Source organism: Solea solea, chromosome 4 (assembly GCF_958295425.1).
Source record: "Solea solea chromosome 4, fSolSol10.1, whole genome shotgun sequence".
In the NCBI taxonomy this organism is placed as follows: Eukaryota; Metazoa; Chordata; class Actinopteri; order Pleuronectiformes; family Soleidae; genus Solea; species Solea solea.
The window spans coordinates 727,649-755,195 of NC_081137.1; the positions used below are offsets into that span (position 1 = coordinate 727,649).

Sequence of the window (27,547 nt, forward strand, 5' to 3'; positions counted from 1 at the left end):
ACATACTGTACATATACATATATGTATATATATACATATACATACTGTACGTAAACATATATGTATATATAATATTTGTAATAATATAATAACTGTAAACTTAGTCTACTTCCGTCCATTGAGCTGTTGCTCCAAAACCCGGTAGCCAATCAGCAGGAAGCTTCCTAATTGCCCGCCCATGGTCACAGAGCGCAAAGCAAGTGACATTTCAATCATTGCTAACAAAAAGTGTATTTTCAAACAAATCAAATACTTAAATATTGAAAGATTAAATCGATATTTTGCATTCCATTCGTTGACACCCTTCCCTTGGCGTACCAGAGTAAAAGAGTGCGGTACGGTCTGTGACATACCGCATGCTGTAGCATCACACTACCAAGCCAATCAGCAGGCAGCTTCCTAAGGCCCCGCGCACAGTCAAAAACCCATGGACAACAACAAGAGTCAGAGCAAGCGAATTTTGATTGTTGTAAACCAAAACAAGTGTATTTTTAAACAAAATAAAATACATTTTATTTTGTTTGCAATGTGTGTATTATGATTTACATACAGAGCCGGCCCTGGGCATAGGCAGTATAGGCAAATGCTAGGGGCGCCGTCTGCGGAATTATAAATACTATTATTTTTATTTTTTTTTACCAGTGCCATTATTACTATTATTTCGAAATATTATATAAGCCCACAGCAACATAAAGTCATAGCAAAGATGATTAAATAATGCAGAAGGCTTTTTTCTGGGTGTAACGAGCCGCCGCTCTGTACCTGCCCTCTGTGAGGGGGGCGGGGTCAAGAGGCCAGCTGCCTGAATCTGACCGGACAGTGACCCAGAGACGAAGAAAAAGATTAATGACACTGTATCGGAATTATGTCCAAAAGACTGAAGCCATCCGGCGCCCAAGGAAGGAAAAGAAGGAAAGAAGAGGAAGAAAAACGTGAAAAAGATAGAGGTACAGTAATGTTAATGTGATGAAGTGCATGAAATGAATAGTTTAATGCATCGTAGTTACCGTTGTTGGAGCAGGGTGTTAGCTTGCTAGCTTACTTCGGACGATAGCAACATTGTTTAATCAATAAATAGCTGAGTCGACGTGTGTTAATGTTACTACACCTTAAATTCATCAGGGACGTTTGGAAACTTAACGTTAGGCCTGTTCAGGTGTTATTTTACAGGTGTCTTTCCTGCTTGTATGTCAGTTAAAATGCTTTTAGTTGTCCGTCCCCTTTGTAATAGGGTGGTTGTAAGCCTTTGGTTTTATGTGTCACAGTTTATGTTTGTTAAAGTTTACATCAGTGTTAAAGTGCAGTTAAAGTGTATTACTGTTAATATTTCATACCTTAGCTTTCCCATATCATTCATAGGCTATATATACACATATATATTCATTTCACTGCACTTTACTGGTTTTTGCACTCTGGTTAGACTGAATTGCATTGCAATGACAATAAAGTTGAATGAATCTCATCACATTATCATCTTTATTAGTCTCATGTATAGCACACCAAGCATCTGTTTTTTTTATTAAAATGTAACATGCAGTCGTCACATATACTTCTCTTCTCTCTTCAGATGCACTTTTAAAATATTTCAGTACCACCCCAGTGACACAGCATCAGGTGCTCCTGTCCCGTCTACCTCTGCACAGCCCAGTGACACAGCATCAGGTGCTCCTGTCCTATTTCATTTTATCACTTGTTTCTTTCTTTAGTTTTTATTTGGTGTGATATTTTTTACTCAAAGAAATAAAATCTTGAATACACACATGCAGTTTCTGTGTGATTGTATGAAAGTTGATTGTGAAATTGACTGCTGCGATGCAATGGGGGCGCCAGCTAAAATCTTGCCTAGGGCACCAAATTACTCAGGGCCGGCACTGTTTACATACTGTAGCTTTAATGAGATAAATAATGTGGTTTGAAAGTGTTTTGGGGGCCACAATCACGATCTCCGTGTTTTCACGTGACACATGAGCAGCACCGGCATCAGTGCCGTTTAAACCGCCGAAGCCAAGAGGTTAAAGAGGGAACAGCGGAGGGGGTGAGGAAGGAAGGGGGAGGAGGAAGACGAAGGTCCTGCCTCTCTTCCTCCAGTCCACACTCCGCTAAAGTTCTTTTATGTCCCTTTTTGTTTTTAATGTATTCATGTTTAACTTCTCTACTTCTTCTGGATGTTTCTGTGATTCTGGCTCCGGTGTCAGAGCCGCACTGCGCGGAGCCCGAGCGGGCGACATGTCGGAGAGCAGCGGGGCCGCCTGGACGTGACTGAGGTGGGTACAAGCTCCGAGGCTCCCCCCGCTGCTGGTAAACAACTGCAGCCGGAGGAGGGAGACCTGTCTGCGGGACAGCGGAGCTCCGCGGAGCCGCGGAGGGAAGTTTCAACCATTTAAGGAGACGTTTGTCAAAGTTTGAGACCGAGAAACACGACAGACAGACAGACAGACAGACAAGTACTTCAGTGACTTCTACTACGTAAACACCTTAACAGAAAAAAAAAAGCTATTCAATAAATTACATACGGGCCACATGTGAAAAATATCTATATATAGCAAAACAGCATGAATTCTGTTATCAAAGTCAGTTTTCTGAGATTAAGTCAGATTTACGAGATTAAAGTCAGAATTCTAATAAAAAAGGGTCAGAATTCTGTGATTAAAATTAGCTTTCAGAGATTTAAGTCGGAATTCATCCCATTTTATTTTTTTAATCTGTGGAGGATAGAGTGGTGAGTGGGTGGAGGGCCCTAATGCTCCGTATTCTCAGAATTCAGACTTTGTTTTTAATAAATCTGACTTTAATCTCAAGAGTTTATGCAGTTTTATTTTTTTTAAATGCGGTCGTAAAACTTCTGTAATAATATTTGAGTCTAAACATTAAAAATAACATTTAATAAAAATCACTGTTTATTTCCAGAGAGGTTGATGGAGGGAGAGAAAGAGACGGCCGAGGACAAGGAGGAAGAGGAGGAGGAGGAGGAGGACGACCTCGCAGCTGCGTCCTCACAGGACTACCAGGACCTTCCCATCATGCACTGGGAGGACCTGAGCCAGCGGATAGCTGAGCTGGAGAAACAGGAGCAGGAGAGGAAGGAAAGGGCAAAGGTCAGCCACAAAGAAGAGTGGTGGCATTTACACATTTACATGTGTGAGACACAGATGCTCAAAGTTTCCATGAAACCAGTTCATGATCTGTGTCCTGTCTCCTGCAGAGGGGGACGGGGGTGAGGACGGACGACAGTGCCGGGGGAGTGTGGACAGGTGTGTGGGGGGAGGAGGAGGAGGAGGACGACGACTTCACGAGGTGTCGCGTCTCCGTCGTCGCGTCACGGTAAAAACGTCGCGTCGTGAACACGAGCAGCACTGAGCTACATCTGTGTCCTCCAGTGTCCTCCAGCTCTGCTCGTCTTCTCTCCACAGGTTTCACAACCACAGGAACCTGCAGCTGTGCTTCATCAACAACGGAGACAGTGAAGATGAGGAGGACGGAAACAACAAGGAGGTCAGTGACTGACGTTACAGGGACACCGAAATAGTTGATTTTAGACGTTTAAAGGTGCAGTCCGTAAGAACTGGTGCACTCACAGCAGAAAGTTTAGTTCTCTGTGTGAGGAGCAAGCCGCTGCTTCAAATTCTAACACCACAACAGCCAAAATGATAGCAGTTTAATCTCTGATAGAAGCCTACATATGGATATTCTATTTGATTTCTGTCAATAAAGCCTCCTGTGTTACATACTGGACCTTTATCAAAGGGAGTCACCTGATACGATCTACGTCAGCTTAAGTGTACGATATCTTAAGAACATGTTCTCACTTTATCTTTATCTCACTGTTAGACAGACTTTTCCAACAGGAAACTCAAGTTTCTCTCCCACACCAAAGCCCATAGAGAAAATCAGTGATTTAAGCTCACGGGGACACAGGAGCTGCTGGTCTACTGCTGCCTCGTGTGGTCACTTTGTGTCACTGAGGTGAAACTGAACTTTGTATTTCAAATGCCGAATTCACTAAAATAAGACATTTGAACTTAGTGATGGAGGCAGCAGTGGATCAACACCTCCTGTGTGTGTGTGATGTTAAAATCAGTGATTTTCTCTATGGGCTTTGGTGTGGGAGAGTGAGCGGTTTACAAACTTCACTTTCCTGTTGGAAAAGTCTGTCTAACTGGACCTTTAGTCGCAGAACAGCGCCCCCCAGAGCTGTGAGACCTGGTCAGCTGTTTGACACGTTCCGATGTCGCCATCGTTTGACCACGGGTGTTATGCCTCCATCAGGTGACCGCGGGGACGGGACGCAGTGGCTGTCATGCCTCTGGGCTGAAACAGGAAGTGGTGACTGCTCTGAGGACGCTGAGGGACGAACTGCTGGCCGAACAGAAGGAGACGGAGGTAAAGGGACGGAGAGGAGAGGAGAGGAGGAAGGACAGACGAACGGAAGGAGAGTGACATACATATAGTGTTGTGATATCGTGTGGATATTTGATGGTGTGTGTGTGTGTGTGTGTGTGTGTTGCAGCGTCTGACCAGCAGCTGTTATGTTGCCAAGAGGAAACATCTGGAGCGTTGGGAGCTCCAGGAGTGTTCAGTGCAGCAACTCAGCAGCATGAGAGCGTCACTGCAACAGGAAGTTCACGGTATACACACACACACACACACACACACACACACACACACACAGACACACACACACGCACGCACACAGTCACGCACAGACACAGACACAGACACAGACGCACACACACACACACACACATGGACATGGACACAGACGCACGACACACACACACACACGCACACACACACACACACACACACACACACAGACACACGGACACACACACACACGGGCACACAGACACGCACACACATACACACACAGACACACGGACACACACACAGACCCAAATCCTGGTCCTAAACTCAACCACATGTGGCAGGACCAGGTTTTGGTCCCCGTGATGACTGCTGGTCCCGACAAGGTCAGTAAAGATCCTAAAGAGGCAACAAATACAAGAACACACACACACATCTGAGTCCTTAACCAATTCCTCAGAAATGAGATTCTGCCTTATAAGGACCAGGTTTTGGTCTCCTGGTCCCGACCAGGTCAGTGAACACAAACTCTAAAAGTTTCTTGTTGTGCCATTCAGCTCAGCGTCGCCCTCCGGTGGAGACCACGTGTGTGTCCACCGTCTTTGTCTCGTCTGAGTTTCTCCGTCTTCTTCTCGTCTTCGTAGCTCTGAGCTCGGAGCTCGTGACCCACCTGCTGGTGAGAGACCAGCGGAGGACGACACAGGACGCCATGCTGCTGGACGTCCAGGACCTGACCTAACTGGACGTAGGGCATCCGCGCTTGGACCAGGTCTGACATTAACCGAACCGCTAACTCTGGGAAATGGACAAAGACGGAGACAAGAGTGGACATCGGGAGGAGGGAAGTTGAAAAAGTGGTTTGACGACGTCAAGGTCAAAACTTTTCCTGACAGGAAGTCAGCAACGCTTTGATTCGCGGCTGGAAGTCGAGTCGTGACAGAATCAATCAGGAAGAGAAGAGTCTCAGTTTTCAAAAAAAAACTGTATGTTTCTCTTTATCCACACTACAACCCAACCCCACAGTTTTCAAAATAAAACTGTTGGTTCAAGTTTGTCCACAATAAAACCCAGCCCCACAGTTTTCAAAATAAAACTCTAGGTTCAAGTTTGTCCACACTAAAACCCAGCCCCACAGTTTTCAAAATAAAACTGTAGGTTCCTCTTTGTCCACACTAAAACACAACCCCACATTTTTTTTTAAATAAAAGCGTAAGTTTTTATTCATCCACACTAAAACACACCCCACAGTTTTTAAAATAAAACTACACGTTACTGTTTGTCCATGCTGAAACCCACAGTTGTCAATGTAAAATCAAAGTTTCTTTTTACCACGCCGAAAGACAACCCTGCTTTTTCCAAAATAAAAGTCTGAGTTTCTGTTCCATCCACATTAAAACCCTACCCTGCAATTTTCAAAATAAAAGTCTGAGTTTCTGTTCTGTCCACATTAAAATCCAACCCTGCACTTTCCAAAATAAAAGTCTGAGTTTCTGTTCCATCCACATTAAAACCCTACCCTGCAATTTTCAAAATAAAAGTCTGAGTTCCTGTTCCATCGACATTAAAACCCAACCCTGCACTTTCCAAAATAAAAGTCTGAGTTTCTGTTCCGTCCACATTAAAATCCAACCCTGCACTTTTCAAAATAAACGTCTGAGTTTCTGTTCCGTCCACATTAAAACACAACCCTGCAGTTTCCAAAAAAAAGTCTGAATTTCTGTTCCGTCCACATTATAACACAACCCTGCTGTTTTTCCAAAATAAAAGTCTGAGTTTCTGTTCTGTCCACATTAAAATCCAACCCTGCACTTTTCAAAATAAAAGTCTGAGTTTCTGTTCCGTCCACATTAAAATCCAACCCTGCACTTTTCAAAATAAAAGTCTGAGTTTCTGTTACGTCCACATTAAAACACAACCCTGCACTTATAAAAGTCTCTGCTGGTTTCACCCCAAAATACAACTGGCATAATCTGAGTTTTCAAAATAAAAGCTCCACATTTAGCAGCTCTACTGTGCTCGGTTTCATTTGATGTGACTTCATATCTGAAGGATGTTTTTGTGCTTATTTTTCACTTAAACACAAGTGTTTATTATTTAATATTGAATTTAAATGAGTAAAAAAAGACATTTAAGGGAAATGACAAAAGCAGGAAAAGTGTTTGGGATCAATTTTTTTTTAGTAATGATTATTAACGTGTTACCATTGTGTTTATAGTTTGATATTATTTAAGTTTTATTATCACGTATTTAATTTTGTTACTGTTTGATGCAGCAGGTGTAGACTATCGTTATTTTTTTCCTAAATGCAAAAAGCAAAAGAGAAAGTCACTAAAAATGCAGTTTTTATTTAATGTCATTGTTTTCTGTCTTTTCTTTTTATCTAAATGTATTGAGCGTGTTAACGCGACAACAGAAACATTTGAAGATTTTGGTGACATTTGCTAAGAACTTCAGGTACAGGCAGTAATTATTATTATTCTGTTGTTGTTGTTGTTTACTCGTAAAGGGAATAATCCACTTATTGTAACCAAGTTTTATGTGAATACTTACACCCCCCCCCCCCTTTAACTTGTGTATGTGTTTCTCTGACAAAGAAATTATATTTTCGTACCGGTCGTGCTGAATGTCATGTTTTTGTTGTAACAAAACAGTGAAATGTAATGTAAACATTTTTAATCAAACGCATTTAAAGACTGTTCTTTTCACCACAAACTTTAGAGATGTATTTTAAAATGTAAATAAAAGGATTTTTTATTTGAAATATAATGGCAAATAAAACGTGTTGTTAGCATTGGCGTGTGTTTGTTTTGGCGTGTTTGATTTTAGCTCCAGAAAAGAAACAAGAATCCATTAAAACGCTAGAAACACAAAGTATGGTCGCTAACTTAGCCATGCGGCTTTGCCGGTAACGTTTGTATGTTTGCTGCTAAAGTAGCATCACTAAAGTAGATGTTGTCTGGAGCCGGCCAAAGGACAGTAAAAAAACCACACATTTAATAAAGATTCTTTGAGATGCAACAATAATAATTAGCAAAACCCCTAAAGACTGCGGCTCAAAAGAGCTAATGTAGCAAACTTGATTAGTTCTGTCTCACATTGACTCTGACAATCATTAAAGTAAAAGTTGAGGAAATTAAAGTTGAGGCCGTGGCCCTGACGGACGTCTTTGTCCCCGCCGAGTTTTGTGAAATTCAGTGCAACGTAAGCTCGTCTTGCTCCATCCACGTTTCGCCTCAGGGCGGCGCCACAGAGCTGGCGTGTCGCATTTTTGAACCTGACGTTTCAAGAGTTTTTCCTGCTCATTAATCCCCGCAGAGACGACCCTGAGATTTAAAAATGTACAGATGACAGAGTGAGTTTACGTCGTCACGCGCGCCGTGTTTGTTCAAACCTCTGCTGCCTGAGCGATGTTTGACCAGCGGCTGTGTTCACGTCGCACATGTTCAACACACCAGCCGTGTGTGCGTGTGTGCGTGTGTGTGTGTGTGTTGGAAAAAGACAAACTGGACGTGAATCAGAGATGATGACGGTGACGACGGTGATGATGGAGGAGGAGGAGGAGGAGGAGCTGTGTTCATGTAGTCACTCTGCTTCCTAATTAAAGCCTCAGATAACGAAAGGCAGAGCGAGGAGAGACAGAGAGACATCACTGGACACAAAGGTGAGTCTCTTTTCTTTCTCTTTTTTGACTTTTTATCCTCAATTATAGCCACATTTATTCTGAAACACTGTTATTTCATCATTTCCCGTTGTTTGACACTCGGGGAACATGAAGCTTTATTTCATACTTGGACAAAGACGGCACAGACGGACGGTGTTTGGAGTGAACTCGGCAGACGTGAATAATCCACTTCTTTTCAGAAGTCGCGACTTAAAACTGGAGCCCATTGAAACAACGTGTGTCTTTAAATCACTTTCACACAGCGACCTCTGCTCCTCGGCCTTCAGGGTGAGAATACACTTTTATTTCTTGTTGTTTTTCTTATGTTTCAGATCCTGCTGCTGCTGCTGCTGCTGCTGCTCTGCAGTCCTGTATTGGGTTTCATTCCTGCAGTTCTGACTGAATGAACGCTGATCAATTATTTACAGAGCAGCTGAAGGTCAGAGGAGAAGCCCCGAGAGACGTCGCAGCCCCCAAAAAAAGTCACTTCTCAGCCAACGACGGCGACGACGACGGGACGAGGACTGGAGGACAAACAGAGGTAAAGCTTCAGAGGTTCAGACGGAGCTTTGAAGCGTCAAAATAAAAAAATACAGAGACTCAATTTTTAACAGTGAAAATTATTGTGTTAACAATTTGGTTTACAAATCTTAGTTTTTAGAAAATCTGGATTTCATAAAACTTAATTTTGTTTCCAATTTAGTTAAAAAAGCATTTTGTCTTGTAAAAAAAAAAATGTTTAAAAATGTTTTTGTAAAAAAACAAACAAAAACAAAGCCTTGGTTTGTATTTAAAGGACTGTGTTTAAAATTAGTTTAAAATTAATAAAATAAAATCATTAGCCTGAAAAAAGAGTTTGGTCAAATTTAGTTTGTAAAGAAAAAAAAACATTTTTTTGTATAATTTTTAAAAAAATGTACAGTATTTGTTCTCATTTGTGTTGTGTACATGTTTTTATAAAATGAGTTTTGTGACAAATTTAATTTGCATAGAATATAGTTTACAAAAAATTTGGTTTGTATTAAACTTTCTAAAAAAAAGTATTTAAAAGTATTTTGTGTAAAATCAGCTTGATGTTCACGCATTTAAAATTTGTTTTCGTTCATTTTTTGTTGTGTAACTGTTTTTTTTTGAAAGAAGCTAGTTTTGTACTGTGCTTCTTTTCATTTATGTAGAAGTTGGTTTAAGTAAAATCAGATGAATGAAGGCAAACAAAGTCGTCTGAACAATAACGTCTCGTCTCGACTCATTAAGCAGAACCTCGACAAAAACTGCCACGATTGTTGCGACATGATTTGACATGAGCGGCGTCAGGTTTCCGGAAAGCTTCGCTAATGATTGACGAGCTAATTGAGTGGAACATAGTCGACATCAGCACATTCTGAGGGAGCTTTTCCAAACTAATGACAATCGTTTGTTTTCTGTCACAGAAACGCCGTCTTACTACAGACATGGATCAGTTGACAGACAGACAGACAGACTGAAGGGAAGGACAAATGACGGAATTCCCAATGAGAAGTCTGGAAGGTGAAGAAGCTGAGATGATCCCAGAGGAACCCGAGCCAATCCTGCTCTGCCAAAACTAGCCCTCAAAGGTTCATGATGGGATTAAATCGAGTCTCCAGCTTCACTGCAGACGCTAACCACGCCAACACCTCTGGCACCCTGCCCAGCTCGTCGCTCCATCGGTCGTCCTGCAGCATCGACGAATCCTACAAGTACGTCTTCCTGCCCGTCTGCTACTCGCTGACGTTCCTCTTCAGCCTCACGCTCAACTCGGTGGTGCTGCTGCGCTCCTGCCGCCACCACGGCGGCTGCTGCGGCACTGGCGGCCGGCGCTGGAACACGTCGCTGATCTACATGGTGAACCTGGCCACCACGGACCTGATGTACGGACTGTCGCTGCCGTTTCTGGTGGCGAGCTACGTGCTGAGGGACAGCTGGGTGTTCGGGGACTTCATGTGCCGCCTTGTGCGCTTCCTCTTCTACTTCAACCTCTACTGCTCCATCTTCTTCCTCACCTGCATCTCTGTGCACAGGTAAGACGCTTCTGAAAACACGTCGATCGGATGGGAAGTAAAGGTACATTTTTTGGGTGATCCAAACATCCAATAATAGGTTCTCTGGGTTCTACGGGTTCTCCGGTTTCCTACCACAGTCCAAAGACATGGAGATTAGGGGATTAGGCAAATTGGACAAATTGAGTGTGAGAGTGAATGGTTGTTTGTCTCTATATTTGTCCCTGTGATGGACTGGCGATCTGTCCAGAGTACGACCCTGCCTTTCGCCCCATGTCAGCTAAGACTGGAACAGTGCCCGTGGAGGACGGGTGGATTTGCGTCATAATTGTGGGAATGCACCACACCAATCGTCTTTAGACTGAACTGAAAGCCACTCATTGAGGCATTATGCTAGATGCACTGCCTGTGGATTGCATCGGAGTTTAGCTAACAGTTAAATCCACAGTTTGATCAAATCTTTCCATTATGTGTTTTTTAAGAGAGGGATTCAAACTTACCGCTGGTTGTCCTCCACAGGTACTTGGGGATTTGCCATCCGATGAGGACCATCACTCTGGAGAGCAAGCGGGTGGTGAAGGGTACCTGCGCGTTGGTGTGGGTGGTGGTTTTCATTCTCACCTGCCCCATCTTCAGGTTCGCTCAGACGGGATACATCAGGCGCGGCGGCAGCAGAGTCCCTGGATCTGAAGGAGAAGAAGGAGACGGTGGGAATACGACAGCGGAACAGGACGGGGAAGGATACATGAACTGCTGGGACGATGCCATCGATAAGGAGTTTGCAGACTACGTACCATACGGAATCGTCCTCCATCTGCTGGGCTTCTTCGTGCCCTTCGTCATTATTGCGTGGTGCTACTCTCAGGTGGTCAGGACCATATTTCAGACCCTGCGCTCTCCTCCAAGCTCGATAGCGGGTGGTGATGACTGTCATGTGGGGGACGGAGCAACAGAGGGAGTAAGAGATCGGGATAGAACCTCGGTTTCCATCTCAGGCTCGCAGTACTCCCACTACATCCGCCGCCGGCGGAAATCCATCAAGACCATTGTGACCATCACGCTGCTGTTTGCGCTCTGCTTTTTGCCCTTCCATGTGACGCGGACACTGTTCCTGCTCCTGCGGCGCGGGCAGCTCGGAGGCTGCAACGTCATGAAGACCGTTTCCATCTGCTACAAGGTCACGCGGCCGCTAGCCTCCTGCAACGCCTGGCTTAATGCCCTCCTATATTTCCTGACGGGAGATAAGGGCGCCCCCTGCTGCTGGCCTGCAGGGGGCGCCCCCTGCTGCTGGCCTGCAGAAAACACTGTCCGTCGAGACCACCGGAGTGGCTCCCTCTGGTGGCCACTGAAGCTCCTAAAGAAGGAGGCGATGGGGGAGGACGACCAGGAGGCGGCAGAGAAGGTTGAAAGGGAAGTACACATGGAGAACGAGTCCAAGTCTTCGAGAGTCATCTTCTGAGACGTTTTTATAAAACATGCAGTGACATCACAAGTCGTTTGACTGACTCACACAAACTACACGGACTACATCTTCTCTATAATTCTGTGTTTCCATCACGGTATGGTTCGGTTCGGTACAGTACACTACGGTACGGTTTGGAATGGTAAAGTTTTAGATCAGGCTTGTGTTTAACTTGGTAGACGGAGTGTCCGAATCCTGCGTAGCATGACGTCACACCAATGACGATCCAGCAGCTTGTTTTTTGTCCGGCTCAGTTTGTGGCTTTTTTTTCTCAACAAGACAAAGTCAAAGTTTTGTATGAGAATAGACCGCTCGCAAGGGAGCAACGTTTTTCTGTTGGCGACCCACGACAGTACTCTGGTACCCCAAGGGAAGGGTGCCAAAGAACGGAACGGTTGGGGCTGGTTATTTTGATACTTTTCTCCAATGGAATCGCAGGGAAAAAAATACGTACTGTACCAAACCAAACCGGTCCACTCGGTGGGAACGTGGCGTATAAATCAATGTGTCGTCACATGATTATGTAAATGTATGTCCTAAAAAAATTTATTTGTTTATGTTTTTATGTCAGTATTTCCACATTTCCTGACATTCACAGACCCACCAGTAGGGGGGTGTCTCCCGACTACATTTTGTTCCTACGATGGCCCTGGGGGCTCGACAAGTGAAGAACACACGGGCACTCCACACTTTTATTGTCACGTCGTGCGTATACAGCCGCAGAGCAGGGGTGGGCGGAGACAAGAAGGGTTTATCCCGTCAAACTGCTGAACGAGAACCAGAGAATTCACATCTGAAACTTTTCTTATCCACACCGCTATGATGACAAGTTGCATACTACAGCTTTAAAGAGTCAGGTGGCAGTCGTTTGATAATCAATGGTTTTGCTAACTGAACTGAGAAGACCACAGTCTTGAGGCTTAACGGGCAATGTTGTTGTGGTTGTTGTTCTGTGATGTCACTCGCTCGCGTTTTGACGTTTTCTCGCAGCGTCGTCTGGATTAAAATCTTCTGGATTAAAGTCGTCTGGAGTTTTTGTACCGAGGCGGAAACAAGCGCAGCTCAGTTTGACGCCGAATCCGACATCACACCTCATAATCCACATCACGAGCACATTCTGTATAGTTCAGGTTTGTCCCAGGTACTGAAGTCTGCACCGAGATTCAAAAGAGAAGACAAACTAGCCACTTAACTGAAGACTACAATGAATTAAGAACATGTTTCACGTCTTTATCTCACTGTGAGACAGACTTTCCCAACAGGAAACTGAAGTTTGTAAATCACTCACTCTCCCACCCAAAGTCCATAGAGAGAATCAGTGATTTTAGCTGGCGGGGACACAGGAGCTGCTGGTCTACTGCTGCCTCGTGTGGTCACTTTGTGTCACTGAGGTCAATCTGAATGAACGATTTCAAAAGCTGAAGTGACAAAATAAGACATTTGAACGTAGTGATGGAGGCAGCAGTGTATCAACAACTCCTGTGTGCTGTGATGCTAAAATCACTCATTTTCTCTATGGGCTTTGGTGTGGGAGAGAAACTTTGTCTGTAACCCTGAAATAACATGTGACGTAGATATTGTAGATTTGAATTTAAAGATTTTAATCAGGCTGATATTATTGATTCATCAGTGTAATGTCTACAAAACGGCTCAGTGATTTAATTTACTTTATTGTCTTGTAATGACGACACAGCGAGACAAAGATCCAACACTTTGTGTTCATACATCAGGTAGAAATAATTTCATAAATCATCACGCATCAATCAGCAAAAAAATAATGAGGATCGGTCAAACGTTTACGTCAGTGTTTATTTTCCGTTTAATCGCAGGAATGTTTGAATTTACGATGGCGGCGTCAAGCTCTGATTGGACCAAAGACGACAGTCAACAACCGTCTCCACGGCAACAGACATTCACCTATGAGACCGTCAACGTTTCTCCGTCGCTCTGCCTCCACTCCGAGTCGCTTACCAGCCTGTAGTTCAGTCTGCGATAGTTCTGGGGGTGGATCCGCCGCTGCCGCCACACTTCCTCGTAAAGACTGCACACGACCGCGGGCAGCGGCGCGAAGCCGGCGGTGCGAGCCAGCATCTGGCAGTAATCCCACTGAGTGTGTTGCAGCACCAGCAGGTGGCGCTGTTGGACTCCACTCTGCAGCTTCTCCCGCTGCTCCCGCAGGACCTCGTCCTCCATCTGTGACCGAGGCGGTAAAGTGACGGAGCCGTCCAACACCGCCAGCGCGAACTGGACCTGCGGGCGACAGCGGATGTAAGAGCGAGCGTACGTCTGACGGCATCAGTCCGAGACGACCGAGGGAAAGTCGGACGGAAAATCTGGCTCATTTGGGGAGGTGTGAACGCACAACCGGACTCAGGTCCGCCTAAAATCGTGGAAGTGGATGACACTTGAACGCATGCGGAACGACGGTCAGATGTGGAAATGGATCACAACTGCTCGTAAACACCTCGGCGAGGAGGGGACTACGTTATTCAACAGGTTCCGTTCACTAATGTGAACACAAACTTGGACCGGCTGAGCATGCAACCAAGCCCACAATCGTACAGAGTCCAGCAGACTATTAGGTGTGAAAACAAACTCAGAAGAACCCCTCCCCCCCAATGAAGGCTCCTAGACCAGACCCATGTTAAAGTATGAACGAAACCAAAGGCTGTTAAGAGCTGAATGCTGAGCGAGTCTCCGAGGATATGGACAGAAAGTTAAACCACAAAGACTCACCTGGCAGTTGAAGTTGGGGAAAGGACAGATGAGTTTACAGATGCCGATGAAGATGAGTGACGGGAAGGCGGGGGGAAACAGGAAGTGGTACAGTGGAGACACCGAGTGGTCCTGGATGTCCAGACCCAGCCGATCCGCGTCCAGGAAGGGAAAGCTGAAGTTGTAGCCGGTGCAGAAGAGGAGAACGTCAGCCCCGCACACCGAGCCGTCCTGTAACGGGAAGTGTTGAAATCAAGAGGGACGTAGTTCAGTTTGGACTGACGAACTGTTCGCATAAGAATTTTAATGCAGTCAGTTCTGCCGTGATAACGCCAAGTGCTTCCTGCGATCCTGCTAAGACACAAAAGATTCTCCTGAACTTTCAAATCAAAGTAGGAAGGGATATTTTTAGAATTTACAACACCGGGTCGTGCAAACTTTTAACCCTAAATCAGCTAAAGTAGTGAGTTCTTCTCAGGAGGACAAAGTCTGGACACTGACGTGTCTGTCCTTCACTGAAGGAGTGGAGCGGTCAAAGTCTCGTCACCTGGAAGCGAATCCTGCCGTCGTCTTCGATCGCCACCACTGTACTGGACTGGCGAATCCCAGTGGGAAGAGGGACAGAGAGACGAGGACCACGATGACTCAGAGTCACCTGGAGACAGAGAGACACTGTAAAGAAAATGAAAGTGGACGCGAGGACACGGCGGCACATTTATGGACAGAGACGAAGAGCTCGGTCGTACCTCGGCACCAACTTTAGCCAGTTCGCAGGAAATGTCCAATCCTGACGCTTTGGCTCCCAGGACCACGACCGACTGTCCCGAGAACGGCTCCGCAAACCGGTACGAGTGACTGTGCAGCACTTTTCCTACAAACAGAGCGAGTGCAGAGAGCCAGCTTTAGCCTAGCTTAGCATAAGGAAACGTTCTACGAATGACCAAACTGCTACCAGGAAAAGTAAATCCAAATTCTTGCTAATTCCATTCATTTGCTGAATAATTTTGTCCATTAACGTCTTGTTTCTTTTGGCTGATTTAAGAAATGAAATGCTGCATCATTATTTCCATCACAGAATACAGAAAACACACACACTGTACCTTTAAAGTTCTGTATCCCTGGTACGTTTGGGATGTGTGGGTCTGAGTAGTGTCTAAAAAACAAAGAACAGAGTGTCGAAACAAACGTAAACGGAAAAAAGGAATCTCTATTTACGCCGTCAGTGACATCATCACCCGAGACGACGTCACATCTTACCCTACGCAGACAAAGACCGAGTCAAAGGTCTCGGTCTTCCGACAACCCGGCGATTCCGATGAGGTCACCTCCCACATCGTCGTCTCGCCCCCGTCCCCCGCCGCCACGGCAACAGGTTTGACGTTTTCCACCACAGTGTTGAACTTGAGCAAAAATCCAAAACACATTTTGTTATCAAATTTAGATGGAAATAGTTTTACGAGAGAATTTTCTGTGCGTCAAATCCAATCACGATAGATTGATAACCTAAATATCTGTCAATATCTGTAGAGCTCTACAGAGTATTATAGATAGAGTATAGTCCACTGTAGAGCTCTACAGAGTACTAAAGACAGAGTATAGTCCACTGTAGAGCTCTACAGAGTACTATAGACAGAGTATAGTACACTGTAGAGCTCTACAGTGTACTATAGACAGAGTATAGTCATTGTAGAGCTCTACAGAGTACTCAAGACAGATTATAGTACATTGTAGAGCTCTACAGAGTACTATAGACAGAGTATAGAGTACTATAGACAGAGTATAGTACACTGTAGAGCTCTACAGAGTACTATAGACAGAGTATAGTACACTGTATAGCTCTACAGAGTACTATAGACAGAGTGTAGTACACTGTAGAGCTCTACGGAGTACTATAGACAGAGTATAGTCCACTGTAGAGCTCTACAGAGTACTATAGACAGAGTATAGTACACTGTAGAGCTCTACAGAGTACTATAGACAGAGTATAGTCATTGTAGAGCTCTACAGAGTACTAAAGACAGAGTATAGTCCACTGTAGAGCTCTACAGAGTACTATAGACAGAGTATAGTACACTGTAGAGCTCTACAGAGTACTATAGACAGAGTATAGTCATTGTAGAGCTCTACAGAGTACTATAGACAGAGTATAGTCCACTGTAGAGCTCTACAGAGTACTATAGACAGAGTATAGTACACTGTAGAGCTCTACAGAGTACTATAGACAGAGTATAGTCATTGTAGAGCTCTACAGAGTACTAAAGACAGATTATAGTACATTGTAGAGCTCTACAGAGTACTATAGACAGAGTATAGAGTACTATAGACAGAGTATAGTACACTGTAGAGCTCTACAGAGTACTATAGACAGAGTATAGTACACTGTAGAGCTCTACAGAGTACTATAGACAGAGTATAGAGTACTATAGACAGAGTATAGTACACTGTAGAGCTCTACAGAGTACTATAGACAGAGTATAGTACACTGTATAGCTCTACAGAGTACTATAGACAGAGTATAGAGTACTATAGACAGAGTATAGTACACTGTAGAGCTCTACAGAGTACTATAGACAGAGTATAGTACACTGTATAGCTCTACAGAGTACTATAGACAGAGTATAGAGTACTATAGACAGAGTATAGTACACTGTAGAGCTCTACAGAGTACTATAGACAGAGTATAGAGTACTATAGACAGAGTATAGTACACTGTAGAGCTCTACATTTTATTTCATCTACATTCATTTGCAGAACGTGCTACAGTTGTGTGCAGCTCATGTTAAACTCGGACAAAAATAAACAATATTGAAACCAAAGAAAATCACGTGCGACGGCTCGGTCAGGTCGGGTGACCAGCAGGGGGCGACTTACCCTGATGTGCGGCCGGATGCCGTGGCTCTCACAGTATCTCAGCAGGTACTTCTGCACCTCTTGATGAGGCAGGAAGCTGCCGAGCTCAGGGTCAAAGGGGAAATCAGGAAACATCATGACCTCTTTGGGCAGGTTTGTTCTGTCAAAATTTGAAAAAAAAAAAAATGAGATAGATGAACAACACGGGAGATTAAACTAATGGGCATCTTAAAATTTGTATTTGTTTGTCTGTATTTACATAATTTCTTTGTTTACTTTAGTGATGCTTACCATGTGCCACCTGCTGTAGATTTAGTTTTGTCCTAAAATACACTGAAATCTCCTGTAAATGTATAACACATTCTTTTGTTCAAAATAACCTCGAGTGTAAATGAACTCAAATGCTAGAACCTTTAGGTCCAGCATGCAAATACTTAATTAATTACAATGCACCATCCGAGGAATGATGAGGAGACACACACACACACACACACACACACACCTGAGGTCTCTGTACATGCTGCTGTGGACCGGCGGGCGGTTGTCATGCGTGCTCACTCGCTCCTCATAACACCAGGTGCCGCCGACGTTGTCGCTGAGCTCAAACACCACTGGACGAGTGAAGGTGTTTGGACGAGACAGGATGTGTCTGGCTGCGCAGAGTCCTGCCGCTCCGGCCCCGACCACCGCCACCCGCCTCAACATCCTCGCCATCCTGAGAGTGCGAGAGAGAGGAACCTCAGCTTTAAAAAAACAAACAAAAAAAAAACGTCCAGTGTGTAGAAATGAGAGAATAGTCCACTGTAGAGGTCGACACTGAGGATTGCACACTGATGTCTGACTATAAAAAATGTTGACTTTTCTCTCACAATTCTGACTTTTCTCTCACAATTCTGAATTTTTTATCAAATTCTGACTTTAATCTCACAATTCTGTCTTAAAAAGTCAGAATTCTCACAATTCTGACTTTTCCAATACAATTCTGACTTTAATCTCATAATTCTGACTTTAATCTCATAATTCTGACTTTAATCTCATAATTCATGCTGTTTTATTTTCTATCTCTATCTCTGCAAACATGTGTGTCTCGAACTGTTGACATTAATGACCGGAAGTTAAAAAGGTGACGTGAACTACTCACGGATCAGTCTGAACTTTCTACTTTGCTCCGCTCGGATTAAACATTAATTGAATCCACCTCTTTCAATTTTAAACTCAAACTAAACTGTTCGTGAACGTTTAACAAAACCGCGCAAACAAACTTCACAAAAAAGTTTGAAAGCTTATATTTTTGGAAGAATCGCAAAAGTCAATATCGACTGTCAATGCAACTGCGCATGCGCACATCGACACGCAACAGACTACCTTGCCAGCGAAGTAGCTTGTTACGAGTCTGAACTGCGGTCGAGATTTTATCGTCATCAATCATCGAAACATCGTCGTTACCGTCGACCGTTACCGTCCTCCGCTGCTGTCAACGCACGTCTCAACGCACAAGACGCCGCAGAGACGCCGAAGGAAGGGCCGCCATTTTGACACTTGATCTGTTGCCGGAAACGATTTGTTCTGCGCGTGTGGAAAATGTGACGACTTCCGGTCACCAGAGCGAGATCAAAACTCGACATGAACTCAAATCATCTCATCAGCGGATGATCTTTGAAATTAGAAATGCATGTTTTTCAGCGCACGAGTGACGACAGACGAGTGTCAGTCACTTGAGTGTGTTTCTGTCGCCACCTCGTGGTTCACTCTGCTCCTCCACCTTTATTGTAAAAGAGGGAATGAAGTTCTGACATCAGCGTCAGACTCGCAGCAAACCATATGTTGTGATCATCAACAATAGATTATTATTGCTATTATTGTCTTCCTGTATGTACTGTATATAGTGATAGTATTTTATCTTGTTTTCATCTTGTTTTTCTTGCACATATTTTATTAAAACGTATTTTCTTACCTCATTTCTATTTTCTTCTATTTTCTAACGTGTTGATTTTTGTCTGCTGTGACACTGTGCGACAAATAAAGGAACATCTTATCTTATCTTTATTGATAATCAGGGGCAGAAACAAACTTTGTTCTTGTTTTTTATTTATTTAGGAAGAAAAAAGAGCAAACAATCACTGAGTTTCACCTCAGTGTGACAGAAAAGAAGAAATCACCTCATTGATGATCATCATGATCATGACAATTTGAGCAAACATCAAAGAATCTGACATCGACAACAACATGAGTTCTTTCAAAGAGACAAATGTTAAATGTGATTATACATTTGTGTTTTTACAAAGTGACAAGAAAAACATTCACGTGAACTCTCTGGGGGGTATCCCAGAAAGCGGGTTAACCCTGAGATGTTCTTGTACGTCACTGCAGTCTGCCGCAGTTTCTCGTCCTCAGGAGAAGATTTGGACAAGTTGATTTAAAAAAAAGAAAAAGTAATCAGTTATAGTTACTAGTTCCAAAAAGTGAGTTAGTAACTGAGTTACAGCATTGTAAAAGTAACGAGTTACCAGGGAAAGTAACTATGCTTTACGGGTTATTTTAAGCATTTATTCAATTATTTATCATAAAACTGAATATTAAATATGTTTAATGAATGAAATGACCAATGTGATGAAAGTGATGTGTTCCAGTTTGAAGACGTTACCATTGAACTTTCTCTACTCACCAGACCCTTTGTGTTCCTCCTGCAGGCGGTGGGTCCACGATGTCATCAATAATAAACGTGTGTTCCACGTAAACGTCAACAAACCTCATTTTATTTTAATGCCATGTTTTTACAGTGCAGGGCGAGCCAGGCAGAGAGGGAGAGAGAGAGAGAGAGAGAGAGTGGGAGGGGGAGTGATGACATCATCAGGAGGAGGAGAGAGAGTGAGAGAAAGGAGGAAAATAGCATCCTGCATCAGACAGAGAGGAGAGAGAGGGGACGAGGTAGAGACTGCAGGGACAGATGAAAGGAGAGAGAGAAGAAAACAAGAAGTGATGGTGTGACCAGAGAGAGGGACGAGAGACACTGACACTGGAGAGAGAGAGAGAGAGAGAGAGAGAGATAAGAAGACAGAGGCTTTAACATTTGTCATCTGGGCCTGTTTGTGTGTGTGTGTGTGTGTGTGTGTGTCTCTGTGAGATCAGCTGATTATAACACACAGGTTGGAGGGCGGAGCCATGATGGGCAAGGATTACATGTTGGCCATCATCATTGTCAACTATGAAGGTGAGAAACAAAACCACACACACAGACACACACACACACACACCTCACTGGGCATCAATGCTAACAATCCCTTTGAAGTTATGGTTGGCTAAAGTCTTCACTCGATCGCCATCACTGCTGGATGACAACAACAACAACAACAACAACAACAACAACAACAACAACCACAACGACAACAACAACAGGCACTGATTGGTTGTAGGTCTGTCCAATGGCACACAAAGGCTATGTCAATTTGTCACGACCCCTGGACCCAAACTCAAATGAGACTGCTGTCTGGTGTTAGCCAGGCTACTTAGCTCGCTAGATTACGTAATATCTAGAATTGCAGTTAGCTTGAGCTTGAATCCTGATCATCAGTTTGCATTTTGTTTGAAATCACTTCAGCCACGTCTTTCCTGAGGAAAAGGAGAGAAAATGACCTTCATCAGTGTCATTGATGGATGGAGGAAGCTGAGGATGTGGACGAGGACATTAATGAGGACAGTGAGGACGATGATGAAGATGTTAATCAGGACAGTGATGAGGTTGACTGTCTCTGATTCAGCTCTCTGCAATGAGAGACTGGTCAACCATGAGAGAAGTGGACTTCCTCTGCTGTCTTTGACTCTGATGGTCTGCGTATTGATCCGTCCACATCCTTCCCATCATATCATTGTCTCCAAATCAGCTGATTCCGCAGTTTGTGTCTCTCTGGGTTTATTAATAATTCAGAAACTCTCCCGTTTATAATTCTCTAACCACTCGGCTTGTTCAGCAGTTTATTGTCCTATTTTTCACTTTTGTCCTTTATTATCAGACATTATCTCAACAGATGGACTGAGGGGGCAGAGCTTGTGTGCTGTCAGGTGGTTTTTATGACCTGAACCGTTTCTGTTGTGTTTGTGTGAACACAGCGGAATGCTAATAGCATCGTGGGGACAGATGTTGACCGTTTCTGTCTCCGCAGACAACATCTGGACTGACCAGAACCTGCTGCTGGACTCAGACCTTCCCTCTGGCTGGAGAACCATCAAAGACTCAACAGGAACTTACTACTGGCATGTTCCTACCGGCACCACCCAGTGGCAACACCCCAGCGTCACCGGGACACCAGAGGCCCCCGATACACAGGTCAGACTAGTTTAGAACAGCTTAGAACAGCTTATAGAAGTGGGTCATATGGGATACAGTGACATAGAACCTTTTACAGAACGTCAGAACATATCTACGGACCATTCTGGTTTAGAACACGAGCAACAAGTTACTAGAGCAAGGTAGCATTTATTTCGAGAGTGGGCCAAAGCGGGTTAGAATGCATTAGAATGACTCAGAACAGGTCATAGACAGGCCTAGAATGTGTCCCACTTAGCCTGGGTTTGCTAAATTAACTCAGATTAGCATCTTTCTGTCTCGACAGAAGGAAGCTGGACAGCAGGACCCCAGTGGACCGACGGACAGTCCCACTGAGGACAGGTAACACATCAAAGCTCGTACCAAAATATCCACTGGGTTTTTGAGAACTGTCCACATTCTTATTATTTTTTTGTTTTTCTCAGGTCTTCATGGCATGAAGATTATCTGACCAACCATGACCCTGACTCCAAGGTGGGACCTTAACACCACCAACAACAAGACTCTGTTCCTGAGACGTCCTGGTTTAGTCAGACAATAAAAGTCTAGCTTTAATTTTATGGAGTAAGATGATGTTAAATGATCAACTCTTTCAGGAATTATTGAAAAATCTAATATCACGATCACGATCTGGTTTACCCACCATGACCTTACTGTTTGGAGCAGTCCACTATGAAGATCTGGTTTTGGCACATTTAAACTATTGAGATCTAGTTTAGACCAGTCCAAAGATGACTCACTGTTTCAGTCGCAGTGTCTGGTTTCAACAAAAAATCAAGTATCAAAAATACTGAATTCATATCTTAACAGAATAAGGCGTTAACCCAGTATATAGTTCTGTCAGGATCTGGTTTAGACTAGTCTGAACTGTCAGAATCTGGTTTGGATATTTCAGGAATTTTAGTGTGATGAGCATCACAGACAGGAAGTGTCCTCTGCGTCCCTCAGCTGTGATATCAGAGGAAGACGTGATACAAACTGGATTTGGATTGTGTTTGGTGATACAAAGCTTTTAGTCTCCTAATCTGCGATTCTAATCTCTGGTTGTGCCCACCTCTCTCTTCCAGTTTTATATGAATCCAGCATTAATCTGACTTAATCTCACTCTCTCTTTTTCTCAGTGACCTTAATCTCACCCTGTGTCCTGCTTTCACCTGTCTCTCTCTCTGTCTGTCTGTCTCATGTTTTTGTTTCTCTCATCTGTCTGTCTGTCAGTGTTTTGCAGTGCGTTCACTGGGCTGGCTGCAGGTGGAGGAGGAGGACCTGTCTCCAGGCCGAAGCAGTCTTGCTGTCAGTAACGTGATTCAGCAGCTGTCTCACTGCAGCAGCCCCGAGCAGAGAGACAGACAGGGAGCGTGGGGGGAGGTGAGACACCTGATCCAGCTGAATCCACCACAAACTGTTTTATTAAAAATACACCTGGATCTGCTCTGGACCACAACTGTTAGATTCTGGTTTAAACCAGTTTAAAATGTAAAATGTTTAGACCAGTCTACACTGTCAGGATCTGGTTTAGAAAAGTTTAGATGACTCCAGATGAGTCAGCATCTGGTTTAGACCAGCCTACACCATCAGGATCTGGTTTAGACCAGTCTACACGGTCACAGTCTGGTTTAGAAAAGTTTAAACTGTCACGATCTGGTTTCGACCAGTTGACACCATCAGGAACCAGTCCACACTGTCTTGATCTGGTTAAGACCAGTCCCTAGCGCAATCTGGTTTAGATCTGATTAAGAGCCTTTCGGGATCTGGTTTGGATCTGATTTAGAGCCTTTCGGGATCTGGTTTAGATCTGATTAGCCTTTCAGGATCTGGTTACGTCTGTCTGTGTGCAGGGTCAGGAGATGATGCTAGTCCTGAAGAAAGACACTCTGACTCTTTTGGACCCTTTAGACCACACCCCCCTCCACTGTCAGCCAATCATAAACATTCGTGTGTGGGGAGTGGGCTGCAACAATGGCAGGTAAACCAATCACACGCCTCCCCATCTGTGTGTGTGTGTCTGTGTGTGTGTTTGCACTAACACTATTACTTTTTTCTGTTTTCTCTAACACGCCCCTCCCCTTCACCTGGGCAGGGACAGGTAAACCACACACACACACACACACACACACACACACACCCATGTAGGTTAGGGTTATTACCATGTACCGAGGACATAAAAAATCGTCACATTTTAAGTTCAACATTTAGTCTCCAGGACATGAATGTACTGTATGTAACCCTTATGGAAACCTGTGTGTGTGTGTGTGTGTGCGTGCTCAGGGACTTTGCCTTCGTGGCGGGAGATAAAGACAGCTGTATGCTGAAGTGTCACGTGTTTCGCTGCAACACTCCGGCTAAAGCCATCGCTACTGCTCTGCATGACATGTGCTCGAAGGTCAGTATGTGTGTGTGTGTGATCAGTGACTGTATATATAGACCATCAGTGACTGTATATATAGACCATCAGTGACTGTATATATAGACCATCAGTGACTGTATATATAGACCATCAGTGACTGTATATAATGACCATCAGTGACTGTATATATAGACCATCAGTGACTGTATATAATGACCATCAGTGACTGTATATATAGACCATCAGTGACTGTATATATAGACCATCAGTGACTGTATATATAGACCATCAGTGACTGTATATATAGACCGTCAGTGACTGTATATATAGACCGTCAGTGACTGTATATATAGACATCAGCGACTGTATATATAGACCATCAGTGACTGTATATATAGACCGTCAGTGACTGTTTCTATAGACCATCAGCGACTGTATATATAGACCATCAGTGACTGTATATAATGACCATCAGTGACTGTATATATAGACCATCAGTGACTGTATATTATGACCGTCAGTGACTGTATATATAGACCATCAGTGACTGTATATATAGACCGTCAGTGACTGTTTCTATAGACCATCAGTGACTGTATATATAGACCATCAGTGACTGTATCTAATGACCGTCAGTGACTGTATATATAGACCATCAGTGACTGTATATATAGACCATCAGTGACTGTTTCTATAGACCATCAGTGACTGTATATACACCGTCAGTGACTGTATATACAGACCATCAGCGACTGTATATAAAGACCATCAGTGACTGTATATAATGACCGTCAGTGACTGTTTCTATAGACCATCAGTGACTGTATATATAGACCATCAGTGACTGTATATATAGACCATCAGTGACTGTATCTAATGACCGTCAGTGACTGTATATATAGACCATCAGTGACTGTATATATAGACCATCAGTGACTGTTTCTATAGACCATCAGTGACTGTATATACACCGTCAGTGACTGTATATACAGACCATCAGCGACTGTATATATAGACCATCAGTGACTGTATATAATGACCGTCAGTGACTGTTTCTATAGACCATCAGTGACTGTATATATAGACCATCAGTGACTGTATATATAGACCGTCAGTGACTGTATATATAGACCATCAGCGACTGTATATATAGACCATCAGTGACTGTATATAATGACCATCAGTGACTGTATATATAGACCGTCAGTGACTGTATATATAGACCATCAGCGACTGTATATATAGACCATCAGTGACTGTATATAATGACCGTCAGTGACTGTTTCTATAGACCATCAGTGACTGTATATAAAGACGATCAATAACTGTCTGAACTTTGTCTACAGATGATGTCAGAGAAGTCGCTGATGAGACCGACTCGCTCACTGACCATGGAGAGTATATCACCTGAAGACCTGCCCAGACAAGGTGACTCACCCGTCCTGTTCTCTGACATCACCTGCTGCTCTCTGGTTGGCTCTTTATTGAAACCACACATTGTTGTTGTTGTTGTTGCAGTTGAGTTTCTGGAGGCAGTGCAGCGGCAGGTCCAGAAGTTTGAGGTTCAGTATATTGGTAACCTGCCAGTGTCCAGAGCCATGGGTAAAATGGACCACACCTGAAGTCGCCTGATAATCTCACTTGATAATCTCACCTGAATTTGCCTAATAATCTCACCTGAATTTGATTGATAATTTCACCTGAACTCACTTGAACTCGCCTGATAATCTCACCTGAACTCATCTGTTGTGAACACACAAATATAGAGACATAGATATGTACTGATGAGCAGTATCAATGTCAAACCTAACATTACCCATCATCCACCACCAGGTGTCACCAAATCCAGTGGTGCTGTAATGTGTGTGTGTGTGTGTGTCACAGGGATGGAGGTGTTGAACCGAGCCATTGAGAGCATCTTGAACTCCACAGACAGAGACGACTGGGAACCGACCGTGATCCACGTCACAGATAACGTCCTGTCGCTGTGGCGAGGACAGGTAACAACCTCGTCCAACACCGTCCATCACTTCACACACACACACACACACACACACACCAGCTCTGTCTAATCTATGTCATCTGACCCTGACAGGATGGGGAGGAGCCGTTCTGGGAGTGTCAGGTGCGCTTCCTTACTTTTCTGGGCGTTGGCCACGACAGCCACACCTTCGCCGTGATCGTCGACGGCGGCACGCAGCAGTTTGAATGTCACGTGTTCTGGTGTGAGCCAGATGCCGGAATCCTCTCCGAGGCCGTTCAGGCCGCCTGCATGGTGAGACACCTGTCTGTCCCCAGCAATGTCCTCACTCAGGTTGTGTCCACATTCTGGAGCTCTGACTCTGTGTCCCTTTAACGTCCTTCTAACTGTCTGTCCCTCTCCGTCAGGTCCAGTATCAGAAGTGTCTCGTAGCTCAGACTCCTCCTCCGAGGCCCAAGTCGTGGCGTGCAAATCCATCAAAGGTCAAACGAGCCAACTCCATGGACAGTGCCACCTTCCCTCCTCTCACGTCCCGTTACCATGGCATCAGCAGCTCCACCACGATGATGCCGAGGATAGCGAAGGGAAACGGTAGCGCAAGGAAGGGGATGATGGCGTTCTTCGAGACCTTTCGCAACAAACAGACCGCCACCTCCTAATGATGGAGGCGGGGCCATCAGAGCCAAACATCAGCAGAGGCTGGAACTCGAACACTGAACTCATGGCTCTGATCGTCCATGCCCGATTGCGTCACCAGCAACAGTCGCCTCCTGCTGGTGGGACCTGAATCGCATCTGTCTGAACTTGTCCTGGAGACGCAGGTTCATCGCAACCAGAACCAGAACAACCGTCAACAACCACCAGGTGGACACGTCCTGGATTCAGGATCATGTGGTCGTGATTTTACTGGGACTGACGAGACAAAAGGACACGTGTCCTAAAATATCTGAAATATTACTTTAGTCATAGGAAAAGCCTTAAGTGACACTGGAACTACATTAAAACCACCGCGTCCACACTGGACATTGATGTCAAAGCTAAACAAAGAGATATGATGTTAATCGAGTGACATGTTTCCATGTTTAGGTCACATGACAGGTTTCCATGGTTACAGGTTTGAAAAGTACAATGACATTTCAATGAAGTAACGTAACATTATATGACTAAAGACAATAACAATAATAATAATAATAATAAAGATTAATGATGAGACAAATATCATTTCTCTTTTGAAGATTTTTACACATTTCAATTTTTTTCTAACATTTATTTTACCTGACGTTCACAAAACAGTCAATTAAAATCCATTTATATACTTTTGGCCCAAATCCTCTTTCATACATTTGAAAAGACACAAACAGGAAGTAGGCAATTGCACTGCAAACGTTACAGGAACAATCCAACAGTTTCCTGAGAACACTGGGAGTTCTTGAATGCCTCGCAGGCCGGTCAGTGAACGCAGCACAAACATATTTACGACATTCACTGGAATGAAAATAGCAAACAATGGTCGCGTGTTAAGTAGGCGGTCAATTTATTAGGAACAGGTTTGTTCGCTTGTTAGTTATGTGGAAATTCTTTGCAGTTTTTTTTGTGATTTTTGTCGCC

The 27,547-nt window shown here is 44.0% G+C and overlaps 4 protein-coding genes across 10 annotated transcripts; 3 read left to right on the plus strand and 1 right to left on the minus strand.

Moving 5' to 3' along the window:
- Positions 1 to 2,039: 2,039 nt before the first annotated feature.
- On the plus strand, positions 2,040 to 7,380 carry im:7136398 (schwannomin-interacting protein 1). 2 transcript variants are annotated; one of them, XM_058627456.1, is made up of 7 exons: positions 2,040 to 2,264; positions 2,908 to 3,095; positions 3,203 to 3,321; positions 3,411 to 3,492; positions 4,267 to 4,380; positions 4,508 to 4,625; positions 5,142 to 7,380. In XM_058627456.1, exons 2-7 carry the CDS (start codon positions 2,916 to 2,918, stop codon positions 5,321 to 5,323), a joined length of 795 nt encoding a protein of 264 aa, XP_058483439.1. In that variant the 5' UTR covers positions 2,040 to 2,264; positions 2,908 to 2,915; the 3' UTR covers positions 5,324 to 7,380. The 2 variants fall into 2 exon arrangements, with proteins under 2 accessions (XP_058483439.1, XP_058483440.1); XM_058627457.1 differs by having other exon boundaries at positions 2,042 to 2,264; positions 5,229 to 7,380.
- A 2,467-nt stretch (positions 7,381 to 9,847) lies between these two features.
- On the plus strand, positions 9,848 to 12,323 carry LOC131458620 (P2Y purinoceptor 3). The gene is made up of 2 exons (XM_058627812.1): positions 9,848 to 10,284; positions 10,783 to 12,323. The coding sequence occupies exons 1-2, from the start codon at positions 9,848 to 9,850 to the stop codon at positions 11,720 to 11,722; spliced, it is 1,377 nt and encodes a 458-aa protein (XP_058483795.1). The 3' UTR covers positions 11,723 to 12,323.
- A 1,052-nt stretch (positions 12,324 to 13,375) lies between these two features.
- On the minus strand, positions 13,376 to 18,860 carry LOC131458384 (uncharacterized). 6 transcript variants are annotated; one of them, XM_058627451.1, is made up of 9 exons: positions 18,737 to 18,860; positions 17,793 to 18,005; positions 17,312 to 17,450; positions 15,698 to 15,840; positions 15,541 to 15,593; positions 15,187 to 15,311; positions 14,988 to 15,095; positions 14,462 to 14,671; positions 13,376 to 13,975 (listed from the first exon to the last, which is right to left on the minus strand). In XM_058627451.1, exons 2-9 carry the CDS (start codon positions 18,002 to 18,004, stop codon positions 13,643 to 13,645), a joined length of 1,323 nt encoding a protein of 440 aa, XP_058483434.1. In that variant the 5' UTR covers position 18,005; positions 18,737 to 18,860; the 3' UTR covers positions 13,376 to 13,642. The 6 variants fall into 6 exon arrangements, with proteins under 6 accessions (XP_058483434.1, XP_058483435.1, XP_058483432.1 ...); XM_058627452.1 differs by having other exon boundaries at positions 18,750 to 18,856; XM_058627449.1 differs by having other exon boundaries at positions 17,793 to 18,033; positions 18,656 to 18,852.
- A 1,348-nt stretch (positions 18,861 to 20,208) lies between these two features.
- apbb3 (amyloid beta (A4) precursor protein-binding, family B, member 3) lies at positions 20,209 to 27,144 on the plus strand. Its single transcript, XM_058627473.1, has 12 exons — positions 20,209 to 20,501; positions 21,451 to 21,614; positions 21,901 to 21,956; positions 22,040 to 22,088; positions 22,830 to 22,979; positions 23,450 to 23,577; positions 23,880 to 23,994; positions 25,305 to 25,386; positions 25,477 to 25,560; positions 25,843 to 25,958; positions 26,054 to 26,233; positions 26,347 to 27,144. The coding sequence occupies exons 1-12, from the start codon at positions 20,453 to 20,455 to the stop codon at positions 26,596 to 26,598; spliced, it is 1,425 nt and encodes a 474-aa protein (XP_058483456.1). The 5' UTR covers positions 20,209 to 20,452; the 3' UTR covers positions 26,599 to 27,144.
- The last annotated feature ends 403 nt before the right edge of the window (positions 27,145 to 27,547 follow it).

Excerpts from the sequence above, each read along its gene's own strand:
- im:7136398 (XM_058627456.1), top strand. The coding sequence starts at position 2,916 with ATGGAGGGAGAGAAAGAGACGGCCGAGGACAAGGAGGAAGAGGAGGAG. Across the intron at positions 3,096-3,202 it reads AGAGGAAGGAAAGGGCAAAG|AGGGGGACGGGGGTGAGGAC; the intron begins GTCAGCCACAAA and ends TGTCTCCTGCAG. Across the intron at positions 4,626-5,141 it reads ACTGCAACAGGAAGTTCACG|CTCAGCGTCGCCCTCCGGTG; the intron begins GTATACACACAC and ends TGTGCCATTCAG.
- LOC131458620 (XM_058627812.1), top strand. The coding sequence starts at position 9,848 with ATGGGATTAAATCGAGTCTCCAGCTTCACTGCAGACGCTAACCACGCC. Across the intron at positions 10,285-10,782 it reads ACCTGCATCTCTGTGCACAG|GTACTTGGGGATTTGCCATC; the intron begins GTAAGACGCTTC and ends TGTCCTCCACAG.
- LOC131458384 (XM_058627449.1), bottom strand. The coding sequence starts at position 18,719 with ATGATTGATGACGATAAAATCTCGACCGCAGTTCAGACTCGTAACAAG. Across the intron at positions 18,034-18,655 it reads CAAGCTACTTCGCTGGCAAG|CTGAGGTTCCTCTCTCTCGC; the intron begins GTAGTCTGTTGC and ends GTTTTTTTAAAG. Across the intron at positions 13,976-14,461 it reads TCCCCAACTTCAACTGCCAG|GTCCAGTTCGCGCTGGCGGT; the intron begins GTGAGTCTTTGT and ends TGTCGCCCGCAG.
- apbb3 (XM_058627473.1), top strand. The coding sequence starts at position 20,453 with ATGATGGGCAAGGATTACATGTTGGCCATCATCATTGTCAACTATGAA. Across the intron at positions 20,502-21,450 it reads CATCATTGTCAACTATGAAG|ACAACATCTGGACTGACCAG; the intron begins GTGAGAAACAAA and ends CTGTCTCCGCAG. Across the intron at positions 21,615-21,900 it reads CAGAGGCCCCCGATACACAG|AAGGAAGCTGGACAGCAGGA; the intron begins GTCAGACTAGTT and ends CTGTCTCGACAG.